Source organism: Haplochromis burtoni, unplaced genomic scaffold (assembly GCF_018398535.1).
Source record: "Haplochromis burtoni strain Fernald_Lab_line unplaced genomic scaffold, NCSU_Asbu1 Contig_1, whole genome shotgun sequence".
In the NCBI taxonomy this organism is placed as follows: Eukaryota; Metazoa; Chordata; class Actinopteri; order Cichliformes; family Cichlidae; genus Haplochromis; species Haplochromis burtoni.
Window position 1 is genome coordinate 45,192 of NW_024582362.1, and position 23,267 is coordinate 68,458.

Below are 23,267 nucleotides of genomic sequence, written 5' to 3' on the forward strand. Positions count from 1 at the left end.
GTTATAAGTTAATATGTATCATTGTAGGCTGTAAAAGTTTTTATAATAGACAGAATGTAAAATCTCTTACTGTTTCTGTTAGTGCATAATAGAATCACTATGAGCATCGTGTCACAGTCTGAAAATGATACACACAAAATTCTGATTCTCATTTATTAATAACAGAGCAATAATAAACAGCAAAACAAAAATACTTCATACAAAATCAAACAATGCATGTCAGGCATTGCTGCATCTTCCACTGTCTGATACCGCATCAGTCACAGGAAACTGTTTCCTCCTCCGATAACGTCAAAAAAGGAAACAGAATCAGTCAGTTATAACTGAAAAGATGCAAACTGTAATCCAGCAGAGGAGAAGAGATTTTCTCTAATCACACATTTAAACTCATGCGTGATGAAGGAAAAACAAATGAAAATGGATATAGAGGAACAGCAGAGTTTCTACCTTCACAGAAAGAATTTATTTTGTTCACAGTTCACTTTATACATAGAACACAGAATCTCTACTATACAGATAAAAGTACTAGGGTGCCTACACTTTACACCTAGAGGAGCTGCTTGATCATAGAAACCCATGAAATGAAGCTCCTGGCATACAGTTTATATGCTGATATTAATGCCAGAGGAGGATTTGGACTCTTATAGAGCCAGCAGAGCATTTGCAATGATCCTCCTCAGCAGTCAGAGACCCTGCTCTGTAACTTTACATGCTCATTTTATGACTGGCTGACTTGCTGTGATTCCTAAAAACTTCCACTTTGCACAATACCCCTGCAGAGTTGATCTGAGGAAGGAAAATTGTTGCAGTGGTGGCATGTTGTTACAGCACCACCCTTGAACTAAGCGAGCTCTGTAGAACGACTCGTTCTTTCACAAACGCTTGTAAAGATAGACTGCATGCTTGATTTTAATCACCTGTGGCTCTGGGGACTAAAAACACCTGAATACAAAGATTAGGAGGTGTGTCCCAATTCTTTTGGACATGTAGTTTAAACAAGTTAAAAACAGATATTGTATGAATTATGTAAAAACCTGTGAAAGTATTTCTGTGTATTTCTGTTCAATACATGGTGCGTTAAAGTGTCTTTATTATCAGCCTGCATGTTCAATGGGAGGCTTAATTGTAATGCTGGTGAGAAACATTTGTCAAACTCAAGCGGTATCCTCAAGAGAATGGATTAGATGATGAGAAAATAAAGGCTTTTCCTCTGTTGTCACAGACCTTGGCCTGTAGATATGGAGGGTATTATTATTCTGAGAGGAATACTGAATAATACGTAGCTGTCAAAGCCCAGCATGCTAAATTTAGCCCGCAGAGGAGACAAAGCTCGGCTGTCTCTTTGGTTGCCGCTCTGCCTGCAGCCCTGCTTGTCAGAATGTACGGTAATGCTCCTTCCTGTTTGAACTGCAGGCTCTCTCACCGTTGTGTGCTTGGTTGAGTCTCCACTTGAGCTGCTGTTTGAATGTTTGAGTGCAATTATGTTGTCCCTCGGTTGATTTTTGTGCCACAGTGGGGTACATGGCGCTAACACTCTTCTGTCTGATTCTCTATTAGTCTTCTAAGAAGAATACCAGCGACCCCAGCCCTTATGTTCATTTCAGAGTTGGACATAAAACTCTTGAAAGTAAGGTGAGTCGTGGAAGTATCCATTAAAGTTATTATGCTGTGTCATTGTATCGTAGCTCTGTATTCCTGGAATGTTGTGTCGATTATTTTTATTTTTTTTTTGCAATTGTGCATTTTATTCGTAGAATAATGTGTCACTTAGTAAGTCATAAAAAAGACTTCTGGGCAATCAAGCTGTTATATGTAATTACATATAACTATTTGAGGCGTTCTTTTAGCGATATACTTCCTTCTGACTGTAGCATTAAAAAAGAGATGAAATGAAATTGTTGTTGTAAAATAAAGAACGTTAAATGAGGAATTACTACCACCAACACCCAGTTAACTGCACAGCTTAAGAGCTTTCAGTCTGACACGATGATTGGCTGTTTCTCACGGGAAATTTCTATCCTAGCATTCAGAAGGGAAATGTAAACGAGGAAGATCTGCTGGGCTGATTTTATTGCAGGCGTGAGCTGTTGGAGGTTTACTGCGATGGAGCCTGTTTGCACTTATGAAAGTGTTTGAGTATGAACACAGTCCTGCGTTCATATTCAAACTGGCTCTGTGCTCCAGGACTTTGGATTTAAAATGAAGCAATGAAACCATGAGCCCATCCTCAGCTTCAGTATGAGGCTGCAGGAATGACTGCTGTTTCACTTTTTGAGAGGAAGTAATTGGATGAGAGCTGTTAAATTACTCATTAGACCCTAATTTAGACAGAGGTGAGAAAAATTAAATCAAATTCAAAAGTTTGTCATTACATTTGGGATGAAAGTGGGACACCCGAGTTATTGTTTTTGTGTAAAACGAACCCCGTGGCACTGTGTAATCTTAATTTTAACTCTGTGATTGCATGATTGTTGACACATGATTCATAAAGAAACTCAGCCACATTTTTAGATTCACAAACTTCCAGTCCAAGCCAAAGAAGTGTTTGATGGATTTGCACTTTTAGATCTCTTTATCAGATCATCTTACATCTTCAGCTTATGTCACATGACTGATACAGTACAGTGGTAAAGTTGGTGGTTTAGCCATAAAAATAATCTCTCCTCACTTAGTGTGAGGAGTTTGGTTGTCTGGGGTTAAATGCATGTAAAACTGAATAATCAGGCTTTTTAGAAACCTCAAGGTGTAAATCAAGTACTGTTAGGGGTTGAAAAGAAGATGCAGAACTGCTGGAGTGGAGAGTAGAAGACCAAGCAGAGGATACATGTTATATGAGACATAAGATCAGATTTGTCATTGTATTAACAACCAGCAAATGGCTACTTATCTGCCCATAAAGATCCGGTACAAGACTAAGGAGCCCCTGTGGGAAGACTGTTTTTCATTCCTGGTCCATAACCCGAGGAGGCAGGAGCTCGAGGTGGAGGTAACTCTTCAAAATGTCACGGACAACATCTGTTTTCTTTATAAGATCGTACGCTGACGCAGATTAAGTAACTGACATTTCTAAAAGGAGATCTTTGCTTTTTGCACAGGTAAAAGACGACAAGAACAAATGCACTCTGGGTAACTTGACGGTGCCTTTGAGTAGCCTGCTGGTGGAGAAGGACATGACGCTGAATCAGCGTTTTCCCCTCAAGAATTCTGGGCCCAGCTCCACCATCAAACTTAAGATGGCTCTGAGGGTAAAAACAGGCTGCATCTCTTCTCTGCATCTGCGTTGAGGATGGATGGGTTATTCATTTCAGGCTTAGGAGACCAGAACAGATGTTCACAATCTGTTAATTCAAATAGAACTGACTGATACAGTATGTCTAAATTAAAGATACAGCACACTGAGTATATAATAAACTGAAAAAGCTTACAATAGTGATAGATTTACCTCTATAAACATTTCATTTCTAGTCCACAACCAGCTGAAGTAACGGCTCGGTTCATTCCATAGGAAGTCAGTCAAATCTGAGAAAAGCTCCCAGCTGAATCCAAACACTGGGCACTTTAAAGGCCCGGCAATTTTTATAGTGTTAATATAAAGTTATTTTTAAGTGGCGCTCACTGATTTTTCATGGAGTAATCCTCACCTTCCCTGGCAGATTTAATCAGTTGGAGCTGGTTAGTTAGCCAATTAATCCAGCCATGTCATGAGGTTGGTTGAAAACGTTTTATCTGACGCATTTTAGACTAAGCAGAGAAACATTAGCGGCAAAGGTTTGGTTAATAATCATCAGATTTTAAAAAAATTAAAAGAGAAAAAATCAGACCCTAACCTAACCTCTGCGGCTCCTCTGAGTGTTTATATTTAACGCAGTATATTGTAATGCCGGGCTTTTTGGGACGAAGACTAATGTTTTTCAGCAACACTGTCTTTACTGCAGTTGCTGGAGTGTACTTAACTCCCAGTTAAGAGCAGAACAGAACCGCCTCACTGCCCTGAAAGCCCGACTTTCACAAAGTGTGGAAACACAAAACAGTGGCTGTTCTTGCAAATTGATTTTTACTGAAGTGGCAACCTGGAAACCGACTGTAGTTCGTTAATCTAGTTAACAATGTGCCCCTGGCTAGCTTCAACTGTAAATAAATAAAACTGTAAATGGATTTGCTGATAGCATGTCATGTTTGAGAAGATAAACTGTTTAATCTGTTTGCAGTACATTACAATATATCTTATATAGTGTGAATTTTGGGAATATTCTGATTATATTTTTTTTCCTGTGATAATGATTATCATAATAATTCAGGAGAGAGAGCGGTCCTGCATACTCTGAAGCCTGTTAGGATATTTGCTATTGATTACTACTGTCAGTGTAGCAGTTACTAGTTAGTAGTTTGCAACTCTCCCTACAGGGAACAAAGTAACCCGGCTCATTAACTCAGTTCAGCAGCAGACTTTGAAGTTTGAGAGTCGATACATGTATGAAAATGACTCGGCTCTGTAACATGTTCCACATGTTTGCAGGTTCTAACTTATGAATGATGCAGTAAAAGACAGTCAGGTTGGGCTTGATCTTTTCACACAGGTGTGTGTCTTTATCAGCCCATGTGCTGTGCCAGTGTGCCTGCACATGTGATGTGACAATAAAAGTGATTTGATTTGATTTGATTTGAAATAACCCAAAATGTGATGCCCACATACATGGACTCCAGGTCCTAGGACGTTAAATAAGAAGCTGCAGGATTCACATTTATAGGGGACTGTGATGTCAGCGTGTTTGACACTCTGGAGGAATATTTCCAGGATTCATTTGTGAGTCTTCTGTAAAATCTGAGACTCTGACATTGATTTATTTCTCTTTTATTTAGTTAACAGCATTTTTCACTCTGAAACTGTGGGGCTTAGTGGCTTAATGAAAATTGGAACAGGCGTAGCGTCATCTCTGCTGTCACGGCATCACGGCGGTGAAAATTAAAGTCAGATTCTGATTTGATTGCTGTTTGTGCTGTAGACGTTTTCGAGATGCACCACTAAAATTATATCTCTTTGCCTGAGGCACTAAATCCAGTGATTTGACAGGTAGTCTTTGGTGGTTTGCCTAATTGCCATCCATAGCGTAGTTCAGCCTTAACTAAAGCCATTACTTACTGCTAATGAGGATATTTTCTCCTGTTCCCACCTGGAAACACAGGAAGTTATAACAAACAAACTGCATTGCCCTTCTTGAGACCAAAATGAAGCGTATTATACTGAATGACTGATCCAATTAAAAAAAAGAATGCAGCTACATTAAAATATTGACCTGCTCTAAAACAGTTTCTCCATATTGAAGCACAACCAACATACATTTAGAAGAGAAATTACTTTGCAGACTCTTAAAAAAACATAATAAAAAAAAAAAAACACAGTTTAGAAAGGTCTGCTAAAATTAGACTTTTCACGTGAAATGACAGCACTTACATTAACTTTAACTTCTTATTTTCTATTCTCAATCAACTAAACATCTTCATGTCTTTCTCTAGATCCTGTCCTTGGAGAAGCAAGTGTCCCCAGACCAGCCTTCTTCAGTCCAGGTCAACAAGTCCGGCGTGCCACAGGCACCCCCAGCCTCGTCCCTGAGACCATCAGCCTCAGATTCGCCGCTGCCTCCGCCCACGCATTCGCATCCTATAGAAGCTTCCACTCTCAACCTCAAGGACAGGGACGGCGAGCCGTACGGAGCCAGCCATCGCTACAGTACCACCAACCTGACCACCACCATGTCAAGCTCCCAGAAACACCTGCCGCACAACAAGTCCACAGCCAGCCTGGCATCAGATATCTCGCTGCCTATTGCCACCGTGGAGCTTCAGCAAAGGCTTCGTCAGCTGCAGAAGTAAATGGCAGATATGATATATTACTTTTATTATTGTTTATTTTCCAGCTTTTCCAGCTTGGCTCATCTCAGGGTTTCTTATTGTTTTTCCATCAACTTCATTTAAATTCTGGCCTCCATCTAAATGTCATCGTGATTTTTGAATATTCATCTTTATAAATATTTTATCAGCCTACCTGTCAAACAATTAATCAGTCCCTGTATGCATGCACTTTGTAAATTCGACCGCAGCACCTGGACGTGACACTGACTGACTTTGGTGTGTTTATAGCGGCTCGGCCCCCAGCCAGTACCCCCTGGGTGAGATCCAGCTGACTGTTCGACACAGCTCCCAGAGGAATAAACTCATTGTGGTGGTGCACGCCTGCCGGTGAGCTCCAAACTACTACAATACACTGAATTTACACAAAGTGGTTCAAAGGACTTTTTGTTTTTGGGCTCTTTGTGCCATTAACTTGAGTTTGTGCAGATTCAGCTCATGGTATTCAAATCACTTTCTTTCCTGTGGAGCTGCTAACTGTAAAGATTTAACAAGCAACACGTGCCTGGCAACATGTGAGTGAAAACACCGTTGTCCTGTGTGTCCTCAGCAACTTGATAGCCTTCACCAAAGATGGCTCGGACCCCTTCATACGCCTCTATTTGCTGCCTGACAAGAGCCGGACGGGGAAGAGGAAGACAAGCACAATGAAGAGGACTCTTAATCCTGTTTACGATCAGACGTGGGTTTGCATCAGTACTTGCTGAGATTCCTTGCAGATTTGTAACGTAATGTGACTATTGAGGATCTGTTGTTTTGCTTCACCTGTGTCCGATTGTTATAAGTTCTGAGAATATTTCTGCCTTTAGCTGCAGTTGTGCCGCTGTACTAATTTGATAACTGGCTGTGTTTTGAGAGTCCTTCAAAGCTTTCCTTTTATTTCCAGTTTTAATGTTCAGTTATATTTTCAGGGTCCTTCTTGAATTCAGACCGACAGCAAGGGTGCAGTTGTGGAATATTTAATTTTTTCTAGCAACAGAGCTTTTTTATTACTGAAGAAAAGAGCTTGCACAGACAATATGACCCTGCTGAGCTGAGATTCGTATCACATGTGGCCGCTGTGGATCCATCACCTCGAGTTTCTGTTTGTTTTGGACACTTTTGTTTGCAGTTGAGCTTCAGTGCTCAGACTAAATCTTTTAGCCTCAGGGATGAAAGCCGATCGCATCATTCAGCTCCTTCGTGAAGGCTGGAGTTAGCACGTCTGTGCTTTCCTAGTCCCGCTGGCTATTGATGCAGTTGTATTGATTATCAGCCATCTTGAGCCTGCAGGGGTTTTCAAAGTTTTGATGACTTAGTGCAAACTTAGAGAGGCAATATGCCCATGTCAGAAACACTTGATGCTGGTTTGCAGTTTAACTATTAGCGGGGGAGGCTGATGAAATTGTTAACAATAGCTGTGGAGGGGCTAGAACAGAAGACTTGAGGTCAAAGAGAAAGAGATTATGGACTCACACAAACACTTAAGCACCTGCTGGCACCATGTTGAAATCACAAATCACAAATACCAACTTAAACCAACATATCTGTCTCTCCACAATGTGGTTAGCAAGCCAAACAAACCATGCAAGGCCTCAAGTTTACACTAGTGTATGCTGCTTTGTTGTGAATTCAAAGTCAAATAATTTTCTACAGTTTGCAAAAGCTAAGGCAAATTTCTTTGCCTTAGCTTTTGTTTAAAGGACCAGAACAATCCCCATATTTGTCATAGTCTGGCCACTAAGCCATGACAAAGACCCAGTTTCAACGCACTCAATCGCCTGTTTATCCATCCGTCCGTTTTCTGCTACTCTGTTAGTCAAAGCAGTGATAACCAGGCCTCCCTCTCCAGCTCTTCCAGATCTCTGCAGCATGTCCTGGATCTGCCCCATTGCCTCCACCCAGTAGGACAGTACACCTCATCCATGATGCATCCCAGTCCGATAGTTGAACTATCTCATCTACCTTCTTTTTGTGTGGAGGAGTGGCAGCTTTACTCTATCCCCTTACCTCAAATGAGCCAAAGGCTGAGCCAGACACCCTTCGGAGAAAGCTTGTATCTGTGATCTCTTTCTTTCAGTCATTACAGAAAAGCTTGTGACCATACGTGACTGAGTCCTGTCCACATGTAAAACAATTCATTTGTCACACATCAGTTTGTTTGTTGACAGTTGGTCACTAGTGGACATCCCCGGCTCCAGTTTCCTTGGCATCCCTGTACTGTATTCACCACCTTGTCTTATATCAGTCGATAGTATCCTCTCATTGGTGGTTACTTTAATGGCTTGCCCCAAATTTGAGAAAAAGTTTAACTTGGGGCCCGTCCACTTTGCGCCGCCAGCTACAAAGTTCCTAAGTGTCTTTGTTTCTGTTCATCACATCGCTGTTAGTCCCCACTCTTTTTAGTCAGCACTGTCTGAATCTTTAGGCAGCCGTAGAAATTGCATGGTGCTAAGTGGATGGAGAACAAGGTAGAGCAAAGCCTGAGACAAGCAGCTCTTAAATGCATCCAGGCAGACCGGCCGGGTGGTCCCATTTACACTGATTCACTTCACCCACCAGGACCCTGCAAGAAAATGTAGAGGGACAAAAGGGATACGTAGAGAAGGCCCAGACAAAGACCACGCAGAATCTGGATTTTATGCTAAACATAAAAAGCGTATGCTTATGTTTGTGTGTGTGTGTTTGCAGGTTTGAGTTTAGTGTATCTATTGTGGAGCTCCACAGGAGAACTCTGGATGTTGCTGTGAAGAATGGAGGGAGCATCCTGTCCAAACACAAAGGGCTTCTGGGAAAGGTATCTCCTGCAGGTTTTCCCTGTAGTGGTTTACGCACTGATGTTTTTATCGTTTTTCGAGCCATCAATGCAGGTGCTGATTCTGAACATTTCTTTTTCTTTGTTTTTTGCCTAAAATTACAGGTTCTGGTGGATTTAAGTGGAGATGACATAGCAAAAGGAATCACACAGTGGTAAACTAGCATTTTATGTGTTTCCTGTACAACATTGAGTTGATTCTTGGGGGTAAAAAAAAAAAGAAGAAGCAAATTTCTGTCCTTAAATATCTAATTTCATCATTTTCTGTTGCAGGTATTATCTAAGTGAAGACGGTTTGTCGTCTCAAGCCACAAAAAGTATTCAAGACCCCGTCGTCACATAGTGGCACCACCTCTCTTCTGTAACATAGTTATCTTGTTAACCTAAGGGCACATCCTTCTGTTGTATTCATATATAATTTCCATTTAGTTAACAGGAATACTTTCATCATGTTTAGTTTTATTTTTGTCAAAATTTCCTGTTAATCTTTCATGAGCCTGATTGGAAGATGTTGTAACATATTTTAATTTGTTCAAACACACTTACTGCCTTGTCTCTGTTTTCAGTGTTTTAATGTAAATATATATGGTTATAAGAATTTGCAGGGGTTTTCATGGCATTATACTTACCTTGGAGGAGTCGTGTTGAAATCTGTCACGATTCTTATGACTTTGTATCCGGTTTGTTAAAATGTGAAGAATTTTCATTTGTTGTCTGAGAAAACTAACCAAAGGAACTGATGCACACAAATATAGGCTTAAGTAGCAGTCCTGATTTGAGATTTTGATTTTCCTTTGGCACGCAGTGTTGATTGATCGCTTACCTCTCGTTATTAATGCTTGATTACAAACATGGAATGCCGATATGCAAAGAATAAAACGACTGCTGTGCTGTGTATATTTTAGGAGATTTGTGCAATGGTGGTTGATTCTGAATGAGACTTGGGGACATTTTAGGGCTATGAGCAAGCTCTGTGCATTATGCAAAGGATACTTGAATAAGGGTTTGACTGTTTTCAAACTAAATGTAAGTTGAAAAAACTGAAAAACATGAACAGGGACAACAGTTTTTGCATTTTATGAGCAGGGCTGCCAGAGTCTGTGTCAAGATGATGCATCCTAGTCATGCTTGTGTATGTTTTTGCCTTGCAGTTATGAGTTTCATGGGAGCTGTTAAATACATTTCTGGTTATCTATCCTGTGCCTTAAAAAAACCCACAGAAATATAATTTACTTGCCTTCTTATTGTTATTATTTTGGATGGCTTTTGATGAATACATGTTTTATCTTGTGAACGTTGGTGTGCTTTTTTTAATACCCCATTTTCATGTGCTTCTGTGATGTTCCCCAAATTTTGCAACTTTGTTGTGCTTAAAGTTGTGCTTAAATTTGGAATATGAAAATCAAACGGATGATGTCTTGTATTTTGGTCTCGTTTGAACAACAAGATATATTTGCTAAGTTTCAGGTTGGCTGAAGCTCAGGAGGTCGAGCAGGTCATATGGGAAGGTTAACAAGGACCAGTGACCTGTCGTTTTCTGCGTACCTAAAAAGCAATTAAGGGAATTTCCTAATTGTTTTTTTTTTTTTTTTATCTTCGGTTGGCATTGACGTGATTTTTTTCGAGTTGTCATTTTTCCGATTATTCTGAAATCACTTGAATGCATAGTAAATCTAGCAAAGACTGAATAATAAACACTTTGAATTACGATATATTATGTGAGGCTTGGTGTGCGCCTTGCAAATAAATGTCTCTTGACTGGGGTCTAATCCATAATATGAATCATCCACAGAAAAAGTAATACGAAAACGCGACAATGTTACTCGTTTACGCTTTTTGAGACACAGAACATCTGTAGTTGTTTGCCGCCATCCAGTGGCAAAAGCGAGAATTGCAACTGTACGTCAGCGTCGAAACAAACGTGATGACGTGTGGAACCGACTTTATCCAAATTTGCGCGGGTTTACTGTTGTTATGGCTCGCTGTCATTTCACAAAATCCTTAATAAAATGGTAACAGACGAAGGAAATGCTGCTTAATTCAGATGCGCATCATTGAGAGCCTTAATACCAGCCAACCCTGCGTCTGCAATTAGCACTTTTGACGGTAACGACAAACGGACTGCCATATTTGTTGTTGTGGAGTTGTTACAGCGAGACAAGCTAACGCTATAGTGGCTTCATAGCAGCATTACAGGAAAACTTACGGTTACCTCGGATCACTGTGGAAGCAGGAACCATGTCCAAGCGAGAGGCATTTTTAGAAGCAGTCTGTAAAGAAAATGTGGAGGACTTTCTTCGCTTTATTCAGCTTCACGTAAGTAGCTAACTCAATGCGAGTTAATCCTGAAACACCCAGAAGCTATTAGAAGTCTCCTGTTTAGCTTGTTTAACTGTGGATGTGTGGCTGTGAGGTGTAAGTAGTACAGGAAAGTGTTCAAGTCGGGTCCTAAACATGAGATGCAAATAATATGGTTGCTGTGTTCACTATTAAAATGCTATTTAAAGTTAAAGATACGGAGTGTACTCATGGAGGGTTATTAAAAATTGGAGTCCAGCTATTTGACAATGCTGGTTTCGATCCCAACTTTGACAAACTTTTACTGTCTGTTGTAAAGTAAGCATTTTTCCCTCCTACATGTTTTTTTTATTACTTACCAAAGAGGTTTTGGCCTATAACCAAAGGAAAAGTCACCAAGACGATGATAAAAATCTTTCAGACTATTTTTTAATAGGCTTTGATTTACTCAAGCATAAAATAAATCAGAAATATCAAGAAAATGCATGCACTCCTGTCCAATAAGCTAAGACAGGCTCATCGTGTTAAGTCCTGTTATTATTAGGTACACCTTGCTTTTGCCTTCAGAAATGCTTTAGTTATTTGTGGCAGAGATTTAAGAAGATGATGGAAATATTCCTCAGAGATTTTGCTCCATATTGACATGACAGCAATGCACAGTTGCTTTAGATTTGTCAGCAGCACATCCATGATCTCGATCTGGTGACTGTTTGGGACATTTGAGTGCAGTGAACTCACTGCCATGTTCAAGAAAGCAGTGTGAGATGATTTGAGCTTTATGGCATTGCAAGCAGCCATCAGAAGATGGGGATGCTGTTTTCATAATTGGATGGAGGTGGTCATCAACACGACTCCAGTAGCTGTGACATTTAAACCATACTCAACTGAAGCTGATGGGTCCAAAGTGTGCCAAGAATATATCCTCCAGGCCATTACATCACCAGCAGCCTGAACCATCGATGCAAGGCAGGATGGATCAATGCTTTCATGTTTTTTATGCTAAATTCTGACCTTGCCATCTGAATGTCACAGCAGAAATCGGGACTCATCAGACCAGGCAAGGTTTTTCTGATCTTTTACTGTCCAATTTTAGTGAGCTTGTGCAGATTGTAGCCTCAGTTTCTTGTTTTCGGCTGAAAGGCCTGGCAGCTGGTGTGGTCTTTTCCTGCTGTAGCCCATCTGCTTACGGTATGACGTGTGGTGCATTCAGAGATGCTCTTCTGCATACCTTGGTTGTAATGAGTGGCTATTTTACTTACTGTTGCCTTCCTATCAGCTTAAAGCAGTCTGGCCATTCTCCCGTGACCTCTGGTGTCACCAAGGCATTTTCACCCAGAGAAATGCAGCTCACTGTAAAGCCTAGAGATGGCTGTGTGGTAAAATCTCAGCAGATCAGCAGTTTCTGAAATACTCAGACCAGCCCGTCTGGCACAGACAACAACGCCAGATTCAAAGTATTTTAAATCACCTTTATTCTACATGCTCATGCTACATTTGAACTTCAGTTGTGTGTCTACATGTCTAAATGCACTGAGTTGCTGTCATGTAATTGGTTGCTTCACCCTCCAAAATCTTAGACTGAGCAGATGGAGACGAGCCTGGAAAAAGGTACAGGGAGGAAAACTCCCAAACTGCAGGATACAAAGTTGTATATAAATATAATTTAAGCCCAACTTTAAAGCAGAGAGGCTCTGCCCTTCCTGAATCCAGCTGAATGCTCTGCAAATGTACTCTTTTATAGCCGTAGGAGGCCTGTACTCTGAAATAAAAGTGCTCAGTTTTACACTGTGAGGTCTTTAAAATGTGATGGAGCTCAGTGATTAAAGGGTTTTGAATGTGAGGAGGACAATTTTAAATTCTGCCTTTGGTTTAACAGGGAGTCAATGGAGAGAAGCCAAAATGAGAGAAACATGACCTTTCTTTCTACTTCCTGTCAGTACTCACACTGCAGCCCGAGCTGAGGCTTTTCTCAGAGTTATGTCACAGATGGATATTAAGCAATCACAGCACATAAGTCTACAAGTGTTACAGAGAGACAAGGCAAAACCACCCAGCATAATTTATTGATAATAAGCCTGTTTAACCCTCATGTATGGAGATTCCCCCCATGACCGTTCATAGACCAGCACATAGACAGGTCCCCCTACAACTCTGTCACCCATGCCCCATTAAAAAAAAGAAAGAAATGAAAATAAAAGAAATGTTAAATTAGGTTTGACCTGAACAGTATGTAAGTATGAGTTAGCTGTGACAAATTCAGAATATTAATATCAGGGTAGTTTTAGCATCCGGTGGGGTAAAAAAGGAAGAGATTTGTCCTTTGTGTGGTTTGTCATTAAGGCAGACTTGAACTTTTAATTATATTTCAAATAAAAATAAATAAATGTGACCTAAACTAAGTCTGACTCAGCCTGGTGAGAAGCAAATTGTGGATTTTTATGGAGAAAAAATGGATGTGCTGAAAGGTGAAGTGAGAAAAAAATGCATGATCATCCTTTTCTCTCAAATATCTTTTTTTAATGTGGCGGTCACAATTGACATTGGAATTACAGACAAAAATCATTTCTTCAGCTATTATATTTTTATTAAATGTGCATAACACATGGCTGTCCAGTCAAAGCTGCACCTGTCTGTCTATAAATCTGAGCAGAAGGACAAAGCCGAGCCCTTCGATGTGGAGGAGGTGTTGCAGGAGATGCCCAGAGAGCAGAGGGAGGCCCTGTGGAGAAGACTGGCATGTCTGCTTCAGGACGTCTTGCTGGAGTTTCCCACAGAGCGCTGGGAGGGCAGGAGGGAGGAGGAGGGCATGCAGGAGGAGCCCACTGCAGACTCTGTGAGTAAAAGGATCAGCTCACTGACCCCATGCTTAGTCTTTGTCAGTGATATTATTCGAATATTAAGGACTAGATGTGTGCAAAGCACTCCTATGTTGATTTTTGTAATATGACATTGCTTTTAAGCTTTTTCACATTTTGCTTAATTGTATTTTTTAACATCTGGTTCATTAACTTTTTTCCCAGAAACACGCTGTGGCTGTTGTGGACGGCGTGACGCTCGTCTCTACAGTGTCTCTGCAGGTTTTACAAGACGACCCCTATAGCCCCCTTCTGGAAGTTACCCGACGTCTTCACGGTGAGTGTTTGTGTTTTTTGCACATTTTTACAGCAAATGAGTTGCATATGATGCTCTTCCCATTCAGATAGATAGATGGATAGATATTTATACCTAACTTATAAATATATACATTATAGAGCTTTGATTATCCTGTAAGAGTAGAAACCAGCTGTTATAAGTACCAATTCTTTTACCAGTTCTGAAAAAACAACCTGAGAAACCATCATAATTGCTCAGTTTATGAGATGAATCGTTGACGTTTTCAGAAAGCTTAAATAATAATGAGCATCTGTGTGTGTCTGTGTCCTTCAGATGTACTGGTGTCGCTTCCTGTCTCAGAGGCACCTCTGCAGAACCACATCCACGCGCTGTGTGAGGCCTGGTGGAAGAAAGGGCTGCAGGAGAAAGAACGGTTTGGGCGCACTGCTTTCTTTGTGTCTCTTCAGAAGAGCTTCATTCTCAAGAAACCAGTGAGTGTAACCCCTCAGTCACATGTCAGCTCCTCAGCTCTTTCAGCAGGTTTTCACTCTGAAAGAAATGTTTTCCATCAGTAGCCAGTGCGTCTCACAGCAGTCTGCTGATAACTGGTAACCTTTGTGATCTCTTGTCAGGGAGCTGAGATCCAGAGAGTGTGGAGGCTCCATGACGTGCTTTTGAGTCTTGACTACACATCAGAAGAAAACAAGCAGATAATCGACTTGTTGCTTCAGTGCTTTCACCGCCCTGCTCACATTAGAAACGATGATGTGAGTTATGCTCAGCCGCCGCGTGCTTGTTTTCACGATTCACTCCCTGCTTTATTTATTTTTATCGTCGTGGCTTCCCTCTCGAGCTGTCAGTCTGATGATGTGTATATTGTCACAGGGAAAGCGATTCCTGGTGTTTCTTTTCAGCTGGAACGTCAACTTCATCTGGGTTATTCACGGCACAATCAAAAACCAGCTGGAGTTTTACAGCAAGTAAGAACCCCAGTCTTTTCTCGCCGACACGCTCACTTTTCTTTTCATGTTAATAACAACTAAACTCTTCCATTCAGGCCCATCACTGCTCATATTGCAGAGATCTACTTCAGAGCATGGAAGAAAGCTAGTGGGGAGTTCTTGGAGAAGATCGAGAGCTTATGCATTCAGGATTTTATGCAGAACGCGATCTTCCTTCATAGAGCTTCTCCTGTGCATTCCAAAGTCCGACAGGTAGACTGTAAAATAAAAAATGTGCATGTTTTAAAGATGTTTTTAGTCCTCATATTCATCGTATGGAGTGTCATTCTCTGCTCTCTTTGTCTCATATTCAGATTGTGAGCTATTTCCACATGAGGAAGGACTGCCGCAACGTGGACAAGATGCTCTATAATCTCTACAGGCCCATACTTTGGAAAGCTCTCAGTGTACGCGTATTTCATACAAGTTTTAGCCTCGCTTTCAAGCAAAAAAAACAAGTAGAATATTATTAATTAATGAGAGGACGATCCACACATTTAAGTATATACAGACCAGTTGAGATTATGTGCACAGTCAACCCTCAAAAGGCCCATCGTGAGCCAGCTGAACCCTGAATTTTTGACATTTAATTCTAATCTAATGTGTTTCTGTTTGATTTATTCAGGCTCCTAACTTTGAGGTGCGTGCAAATTCCACTTTGCTTTTCACCGAGGCCTTCCCATTTTACGACCCGAGTGAAAGCAACGAGAAGATAGACGAGAACATTCAAAAGCAACTGGACACAGCAATGGTGAGAACCTTTCAAACCCCCGCCAGGCATTAAGGGAATATTTGGTGTATCTCAGTAGCACAAAGCATTTCTAAGGTAGCGTTGTCTGAGCGCAGACAGAATCGTAAATGTCACTTGTTGTCATCCCCAGAACCTCCTTGATGATCCTCACCCGACAGTGCGCTCCAACGCCACCCTGGGTGTCTGCAAGATCCTGGCTAAATGCTGGGAGCTCCTCCCACCTGCAATCATCACAGACTTCGTGAAGAAGCTGGTGGCGGAGCTGGCGGCTGACAGTAGCTCCCCTGATGTCCGCTGCTCAGTGTTCAAGGTGGAAAATGTGGCTTCTTTCCCTTCCTGAAAGAAGAGAAAGAAATCGCTGTCCTGACATTTTGCCAGTTAATTATGCAGAATAACTATCGTTGCATTTGCACGAGTCATGGATAATTTATTTAATGACTTGTGGTTTGTGTAATTACCCTCCTTCTCCAGTGTCTGACTATTGTCCTGGACAACGCTCTCAGCCATCCACTTCTGGAGAAACTCTTACCTACGCTCAAATACAGCCTTCATGATAACTCAGAGAAAGTCCGGATAGCTTTCCTCGACATGCTTATGAAGGTCAAAGCAGTGCGTGCTGCAAAGGTAATGTATGTGTAGGTTTTTTTAAAAGCTTTAACAGGCTGTCGCTGTCCCTCATTGAAACAGAGGAATCCAAAGACGCCTGTTAACACAAATTTTACTTGTCATTTATCTCCTCTATCTACCAATCTCCAGTTCTGGGACGTGTGCAACATGGACCACCTGCTGGCCCGCCTTGCCATTGACTCACACTCGGTTTCCAAGCGTATCGTCGACTTGCTGTTCAAGTCGTTCTTCCCGGTCAACGAGTCGGAGAAGGAGTGGTGTAACCGCTGCATCACCCTCATCCAGATGAACCCAATGGCTGCCAGGAAATTCTACCAGTTTGCTTATAGACACACAGCACCCACTAACTTAAGTAAATGCACAGCAACAAAACCTGATTTATTTTTGCATGCTGTGTTTTGGATATTTTAAGTATGCTTGTACCGTTTTATCTTCTCCTCCAGTAAAGCTGATGTTGGCCATTCGTCGTGTCCTGAACAGCTGCATCCAGGTTGACTGTGACATGACTGACATCAATGACAGCAACAAAGAGAACAGCGCAGTAAGACGGAAACACACAGACTGACTTAATGTGCGCGCATTAAGTCAAATCTGAATTTATTTAGATGACTTTTTGATTGATTGAAACAGTACACCATGGAAGTATGTATATAAAAAAATAATATCCCTACCTCGTTGCCACCCACTGTTTGTTTCCTGTTTCAGCAAATTGGCTCTTGCTGTTTTTGTTTTTCAGAGTGTAAAGTGTCCATAATTAGAATAGAAAGTGTACTGCTTAAAAAAAAAAAAGCTGCATCCACAAACTGAATGAGTGCCTCACACAGACACCTTCACATGAGTATTAATATATTTAAAAAAATAGTAAAGATTTACTCAAAAACAAAACAAAAATAAAACCTGAGCAGAAACTTCTTGGGCCAGCTGTGCCATTAACTCCACAGGAAGCATTATTATTAGTCACATAATTACATGAAAACACTTCGAAAGCCACAAATGGCACAAACGTGTCTCTAAGTTCACATGATTGACTTAAATTAGTGGAGGAAGCCTAGCAAACAGGTAGTGCCTACAGCCGCCGGAGATGTGTAAAAATAACCACCGATGCAGTTATCAGGATTTCACAGAGGTGAAATTCTTTTGGTTCCAGGGTGTAAACATGTTTATTTCTGCTGTAAAGGGTTAAATCCAGCCTCGTGTGGCCACTAGTGGAACTGCAGAGATAAGAAGAAAATGTGCTAAAACACGAGCTCAGGCTGTGTCCTCTGTGTGTCTGTTCATCTCAGCAGGCGGCACCTGCCTTGTTGGGGAAAGACATGACCATCGTGTCCAGTTTGCTGGAGGTCGTGGTCATCCTGTGGAGAAGTGTCTCGAAAGCCCTGAAACAAAATGAAGAGGCCCAGAAGTATACGTGTGCCAAGTTTGGCTCTGTCATGTCCAAGTATTTCCAGGCCTTTGAGGTACATCCACTGCAGTGTGGTGCTGTTGTATTTTTTATATATTTATTTTTGTCCCCTGAATAAATGTAAGCAGTCATGATTTGTTTTCCAGGATGAGCGAGCTACTGTTCCTCTCATACAGCTGGCCTCGTTTATGCCCCCGACCGCAGTGCCGATGTTCAGGTGAGCAGCTTTTTTTTTTTTTTTTTTTTTTTTTTTTCCTGACTCAGATTTTTATGTTTTTGTTGCTTTTTCTTTTACCAAAAACATCCTGGATAATCCTCTCCTTCATCCTGCTTTCTTACTCCTAGCTGTGGAGTCATGTCTAGACTAAGGAGGATGGACTCGGGAGCTGCTCCAGCACAGTACAGCCAGCTGCTCGACTGCCTCTGTAGCTGGGGCCAGGCTGCTGACATCCTGGAGCTCATCACTGACTGGCTCACAGAGTCCCTGCCCAAAAAGGTACTCGCTTTATGCAATGCCTGACATCTTTGCAGTCTTCTTTGTCTGTCTCCAGAACACAAAAGTTTAAGATTAGCCTTAAACTTTTTAATAAAGCTTATGATTACAGCTGGATCAGGTGGCCCTTAGATATACTGCTCTTTCACTCCTCTGGCATTCATCTACGACGACTGCCTCTAACTTTTGACCACTTTCTCACAAAGTTTGTGTTATGTCTCGTTTGTTTGTGGTCTCTCTGTGCTCCTCTTCTTTCGTCTTTTCTTTCCTTTCATGACAGATGACGATTTAACTTTCTGTCAAGAGTGTTCTTCCTCACCACTGTCACCAAATCTTTGCTCACAGCATTGTTGGGTTCTCTCTGTACTATTGTAGAAATTGGCACTTTTCATGAAAAAAAAAGTTAGATTTTCTATTCTTTTAAAAAAAAATTCTCTTTTTTTGTGGTCATCTTAAGGACAAGGCGACCAGTGGTCGAAAGGTATGCATCATGGAGACGGTGGAGGCCAAACCCGACCTGGCGCTGGCTTACCTGGAGCACATTTTCAGCCACACTTCAACACGTGAGAAGGTCCTGGCTCTCGGTGCGAAACCACTGAAGCAGCTGCATACAGTTCTGGGGAACTGGAAGGTATTATGCATGTCATTCAGTAAAATATTTGAACCGAATGACAGAAAAGTGTGAACGGTTCCTCCATAAGAAGTGTGTTTTCTGTCATTTGTGTCTCCATAGTTGGTGCTCTACAGTCATCTCAGCTCCACCACAGAAGACCCCAAACATGCCAGCGTGGAGACGGCACTGAACGCCTTCAAGCACCACGGCCGCCTCGGCGCACATCTGCAACATAACGTGAGGCTTATAGCACTTTCTGTCATTAGACTCTCCACCTTAATAGTTAATATTTCAGGCAACACTGGACTGTAGTAACACATCTGTAGTTTGCCGTCGCATCCCAGAATGCAAAGCTTCACGGGAAGGCTTTTAGCTCAGATTAGCAGCAGATATTTTGTTGTTATGTTGGATCAAGTTCTCACAAACTGCTCTGGAGTTTGTTAGGAGCTGGACTCCTTCAAACGGTCTCAGCTCAGGTGTTTTGATCTACACCTGAGTGTAATTACCGTGTTCGCATCCGCAAAAATGACCTACGCCAAAGGGGGAAAGGAGCCAGAGTTTGATTTCAAAGGCGCAGGTGTGAAAACACCATTAGATTTGTGAGCTAAATGTGGCCATGGGTTGATTTTTTATTTTTTTTTATTCCCCTACCTCCCCTCTTGTTCATTGTGAAAAAAGAATTTAAAAAAGCAAATGAAAGCTTTTCTCTCTCTTTCAGCTGTCAGATGGCCGTGACTACCTGCTCTCTCTGGAGCATGTGGCTGCGTGGGTAGCCGACAGGGTGCTGCCCTTTCTAGCGAAACGTAGCGATGATGACAGCGAGGACTCTGAGAAATCTCAGCCACAGCCGCTGGCTGCAGAGATAACCGAGGTGAGCTCCACAGTTCATTTTGCGAACATGTGTTTGTATCAAGAGCTACTTTTTTTTTCCTTTTTTAAAGCAGGGGTTTGAAAATATTGAGGCATTTAATTTGGTCAAACAAGGAAAATGTGTGCGGTTTCCATTAAAAGGAGACGAGGCTCTGGTTTCCAATTCAGCACAAATGTGTGATTTAGGCTCACATGATGGGTCATCAGCCTGTCTGTTTAAAGAAATACCTATTAGCTATTTCAAAGAAGAGCAAAGATAAATTCAGATGCGAGGTCGGTTTGTGACGAATGGTTCTGGTTTATCTGACCAGTAATGTCAATCCAAGCAAAAGATTTCTCTCACAGGCGAATTAAATCACATCTCCTCGTGCATAAATTGCCACTTTCGATTGTTAACTCACTCATTTTCACCCGGGCACACAGCGCCGAGGCTGAGTTATGTTGTTATCCAGAACATTAGGTTTTTGTGGAGCCTTTTTTCCTCCTGTTCCCAGGACTTTCTGTTCTGCTTGGTAAATTTAGACTCTTCATTGATTGTTCTGCCTCAGTCCACACACACTCTGTACATGCCTCCTCCGGTTAATACTGCCGTGGTGAAATAGCTTTATTATCTCATTTAAGCATTATCTGTTTGTTTCCTTTTTTTTTTTTTTATTAGCCTGTCACTTTGAGTGTTGAAAATAAACCTGCTTGTGTTGGACATAAAAATGAGTGTTATGCTAACATGTAGAGTGGGTGTAATCTCTATTTGTTGTTTTTGTTTTGTTTTCTTCACAGAGCTTCCTGACAGTATGCCGTGACGTTTTGCTCGTGGGTTTGGGCGATGAGACATTCAAGGGTCAAATCCTACACCTGTGCTCGCTCATCCTCCTCTCAGGTGAGCGTTTCAGATGGTCTGCATGTCTGTATTTACGCCGAGAAATGCCAGGACTTTTGTTTTTCTGAAAATAGCCTACTTCACCCAAAGTAGAGAGTTGCTCCACATGGTTTACAAAGCATCTTATTTTTAATGAGATCAAATGCAAAATGTATCCACATGTCTACTCTTCTCTTCCTCCCATCGCGTTTTCATGGAAAACGAGGAGAGTGGGAGGTAAAGCGTTGCACTGTTTTCCCCGGAGCAGTTCTACACAACTTAATAGTGCATTCCTTTTTTTAGTTATCGATCTTTTTTGTCAGAAGAAAAAAAGGTTGTTGAGAAAAACTGATGAAATTTTAAGATAACGCTGCTTTGTGTTTTCAGAAGCGGGCTACCTGTGCATCCCTGCAGTGTTGCCAATTTTGAAGGAGGTGGCAAACAGCTATGCACCTGAGGACAGCAAGGAGACCGAAGAGAATCAGGAGGATCCAACCACTGTTATTTTAGGTGTGGTGTCTAACATTTTCCAGAAGATTATAGAGCTCTTGGCCCGTCGCCTTAGGAAGGATCCAGAGGAAGGAAAGCAGGTTTTTCAAAATTTTTATTTATTAAAGTCTCTGATGGACCTGGCTGTTCCGGTAACTGAGCTTTAACCTCCATAAAATGTTCTCTTCCTGCTCTGATGCAGCTCTGTCAGTCAGCTGTTCCCGGTCTGTCGGACTTCCTTCAGGTGGCCCAACTCTGGGACCGAGCACCTCTCAGCGGGGTCTTCTCTACTTTATTTGCGGTTATCGTTGTGGAGAAGAGACATTTGCTTCAGAAGGTGTGAGCTGACAGAGGAGGGTAGCAGCACAATGGAAGCACTCAGATTATAAACAGTTATCCTGCATTTTCTGAGACTTTTTGGAAATATTTACATTCGTGTTTTTTTTAAAGATTGAGCATCCTGAGGCGGTGATCATCCCAGAGTCAGTGGACGACATGCCTCCTTTGTCCAGGATCTTGCTGTCTGTCCTCCTCAAGTCACAGCCTGTTACCAGGTCAGTATTGAAAGTTTCTTTTCATTAACTTCCATGAATGAGTATTCCAGAGTCTAATGGTTTGCTGTTGCTTCTTTTAGGGCATTTCTGGCAGAGGTCTGCACATCTGTGGATTCCGAGGCCATCGGCAATCTCGTTGAACTCGCAGCCGTCCTGCACGTCTTGGCGGTCATCAAACACGGTGAGCTTCCACTACCAAAAAACGGAAAACTTTAAAACTGAACATTTTTCCTTCTGGTCCTAACGACACATTTCACTTGCCGCCTGTTAGCCGGACAGTCTAAAGCGGGCTTGAAGAGCGCAGCTGTGTCCGTCCAGCAGCAGCTTTACAAACATGCAGTCACCTTTGCAGACAGCACAGATGTCCAGAGGTAAGCGAGGAGGAAAACTGATGATTTTGTTTTGATGACTTGTGAATAATAATAACTAAATTTGGCTAATCATCTTTTTTTTTCCCCCAACAGGGTTATTTATGAATCTTCTGTGACGACTTTGAATGAGATTCTGCATTTATGAGTTCCAACTTTAAAAGACAAACGTTTCTATGTGATGTATTTTCTGCTTTATTTTGTTTTGTTTGGTCTGCTTTCCTGAAGGTCGATTTTCCCCAGCCACCTTTGTTTTAAGGGTTTGGATTAATACCAGGAATACAAAGTTTTCCAAGGCTCGCTAAACTCCTGCATTGTATTTATTTCTTGATGGCATACAATACTCAGTTCATGTCTCAAACTTTCTATATTTATGTTAACAAATACAGATTGAGAACTTGACTTAAGTAATATGGTGGGACTTTTCTTTTAAGCTTTCACTCGCCATATATTTTTTGAAAACAATTTGAAATGCATATCTTCATCGTGTGTCTGTTTATGTGTCTGCTGCTCTGTCAGCTTGCAGTTTGCTGCTAATCAGAATAAAACAAACAGTATCAATCAGCCTAAATTTGATGTTTATTTCCTCCTCAGATGTTTTCTTGCCCGTGCAGCGCTTTGCAGAGTAATAACAGAGAAAACAAGCCGTAAATCATCCTCTCACTTCCTTTCATTCTCAAAGAGGGAACCGCTTCGATTTTCAGACTTTACATACGGTTCTTAAATATTTGTTAACACTGCAGACAGCAAAGCTTCTAGTCTCAAAAAGTGGCACGAGGTAGCATCACCTGATGAAGCGGTTAGATTCACCGCTTCATCTTTTGTCCAACACAAAGGAACAAACTATATGCTTTTGCCATATTTTGTTGATGTCACCAGTTCATCTCAATTCCAGGGTTAAAACGAACGTAGCAGATTGTAATACATAATTCACTTTAAGTTTTACTAAATTTAGTTTCTACCGGGTTGTTTTAGAGAATCTGATGTGGATAAAGAAAACGAATACAGCTATGATGAACACAGATGGAGACATTAAAAAATGTACTATATAAAAGTTTAAAGCTAAAAAATTTAAGTAAATTAAATAAAATGAAATGTATGTGTATATATATTTTGTTAATATTAGCCCTGTATTTATTTTATTATAAATA

General features: G+C 41.3%; 2 protein-coding genes across 5 annotated transcripts in view; both read left to right on the plus strand.

The window, feature by feature from the left end:
- The window catches only part of esyt2b (extended synaptotagmin-like protein 2b), a 38,512-nt gene extending 28,404 nt beyond the window's left edge, over positions 1-10,108 (plus strand). For all 3 annotated transcript variants that reach the window (XM_005912397.3, XM_005912398.3, XM_005912399.3), the window contains 9 exons: positions 1,558-1,632; positions 2,900-2,986; positions 3,096-3,245; positions 5,515-5,867; positions 6,139-6,237; positions 6,458-6,589; positions 8,578-8,683; positions 8,807-8,856; positions 8,975-10,108. In XM_005912397.3, the coding sequence (XP_005912459.1) occupies positions 1,558-1,632; positions 2,900-2,986; positions 3,096-3,245; positions 5,515-5,867; positions 6,139-6,237; positions 6,458-6,589; positions 8,578-8,683; positions 8,807-8,856; positions 8,975-9,044 (1,122 nt within the window). In that variant the 3' untranslated portion in view covers positions 9,045-10,108. The remainder of the gene's footprint in view (positions 1-1,557; positions 1,633-2,899; positions 2,987-3,095; positions 3,246-5,514; positions 5,868-6,138; positions 6,238-6,457; positions 6,590-8,577; positions 8,684-8,806; positions 8,857-8,974) is intronic.
- A 132-nt stretch (positions 10,109-10,240) lies between these two features.
- Positions 10,241-23,120, plus strand: ncapg2 (non-SMC condensin II complex, subunit G2). Of its 2 annotated transcripts, none has more exons than XM_005912389.3 (26): positions 10,241-11,017; positions 13,650-13,832; positions 14,020-14,131; positions 14,426-14,583; positions 14,725-14,859; positions 14,978-15,072; positions 15,150-15,306; positions 15,408-15,500; positions 15,719-15,844; positions 15,975-16,154; positions 16,316-16,468; positions 16,601-16,823; positions 16,915-17,012; positions 17,755-17,928; positions 18,020-18,090; positions 18,219-18,369; positions 18,824-18,997; positions 19,100-19,216; positions 19,698-19,850; positions 20,627-20,726; positions 21,093-21,295; positions 21,397-21,531; positions 21,645-21,748; positions 21,829-21,929; positions 22,020-22,119; positions 22,213-23,120. In XM_005912389.3, the coding sequence occupies exons 1-26, from the start codon at positions 10,940-10,942 to the stop codon at positions 22,262-22,264; spliced, it is 3,426 nt and encodes a 1,141-aa protein (XP_005912451.1). In that variant the 5' UTR covers positions 10,241-10,939; the 3' UTR covers positions 22,265-23,120. The 2 variants fall into 2 exon arrangements, with proteins under 2 accessions (XP_005912451.1, XP_005912452.1); XM_005912390.3 differs by having other exon boundaries at positions 17,758-17,928.
- The last annotated feature ends 147 nt before the right edge of the window (positions 23,121-23,267 follow it).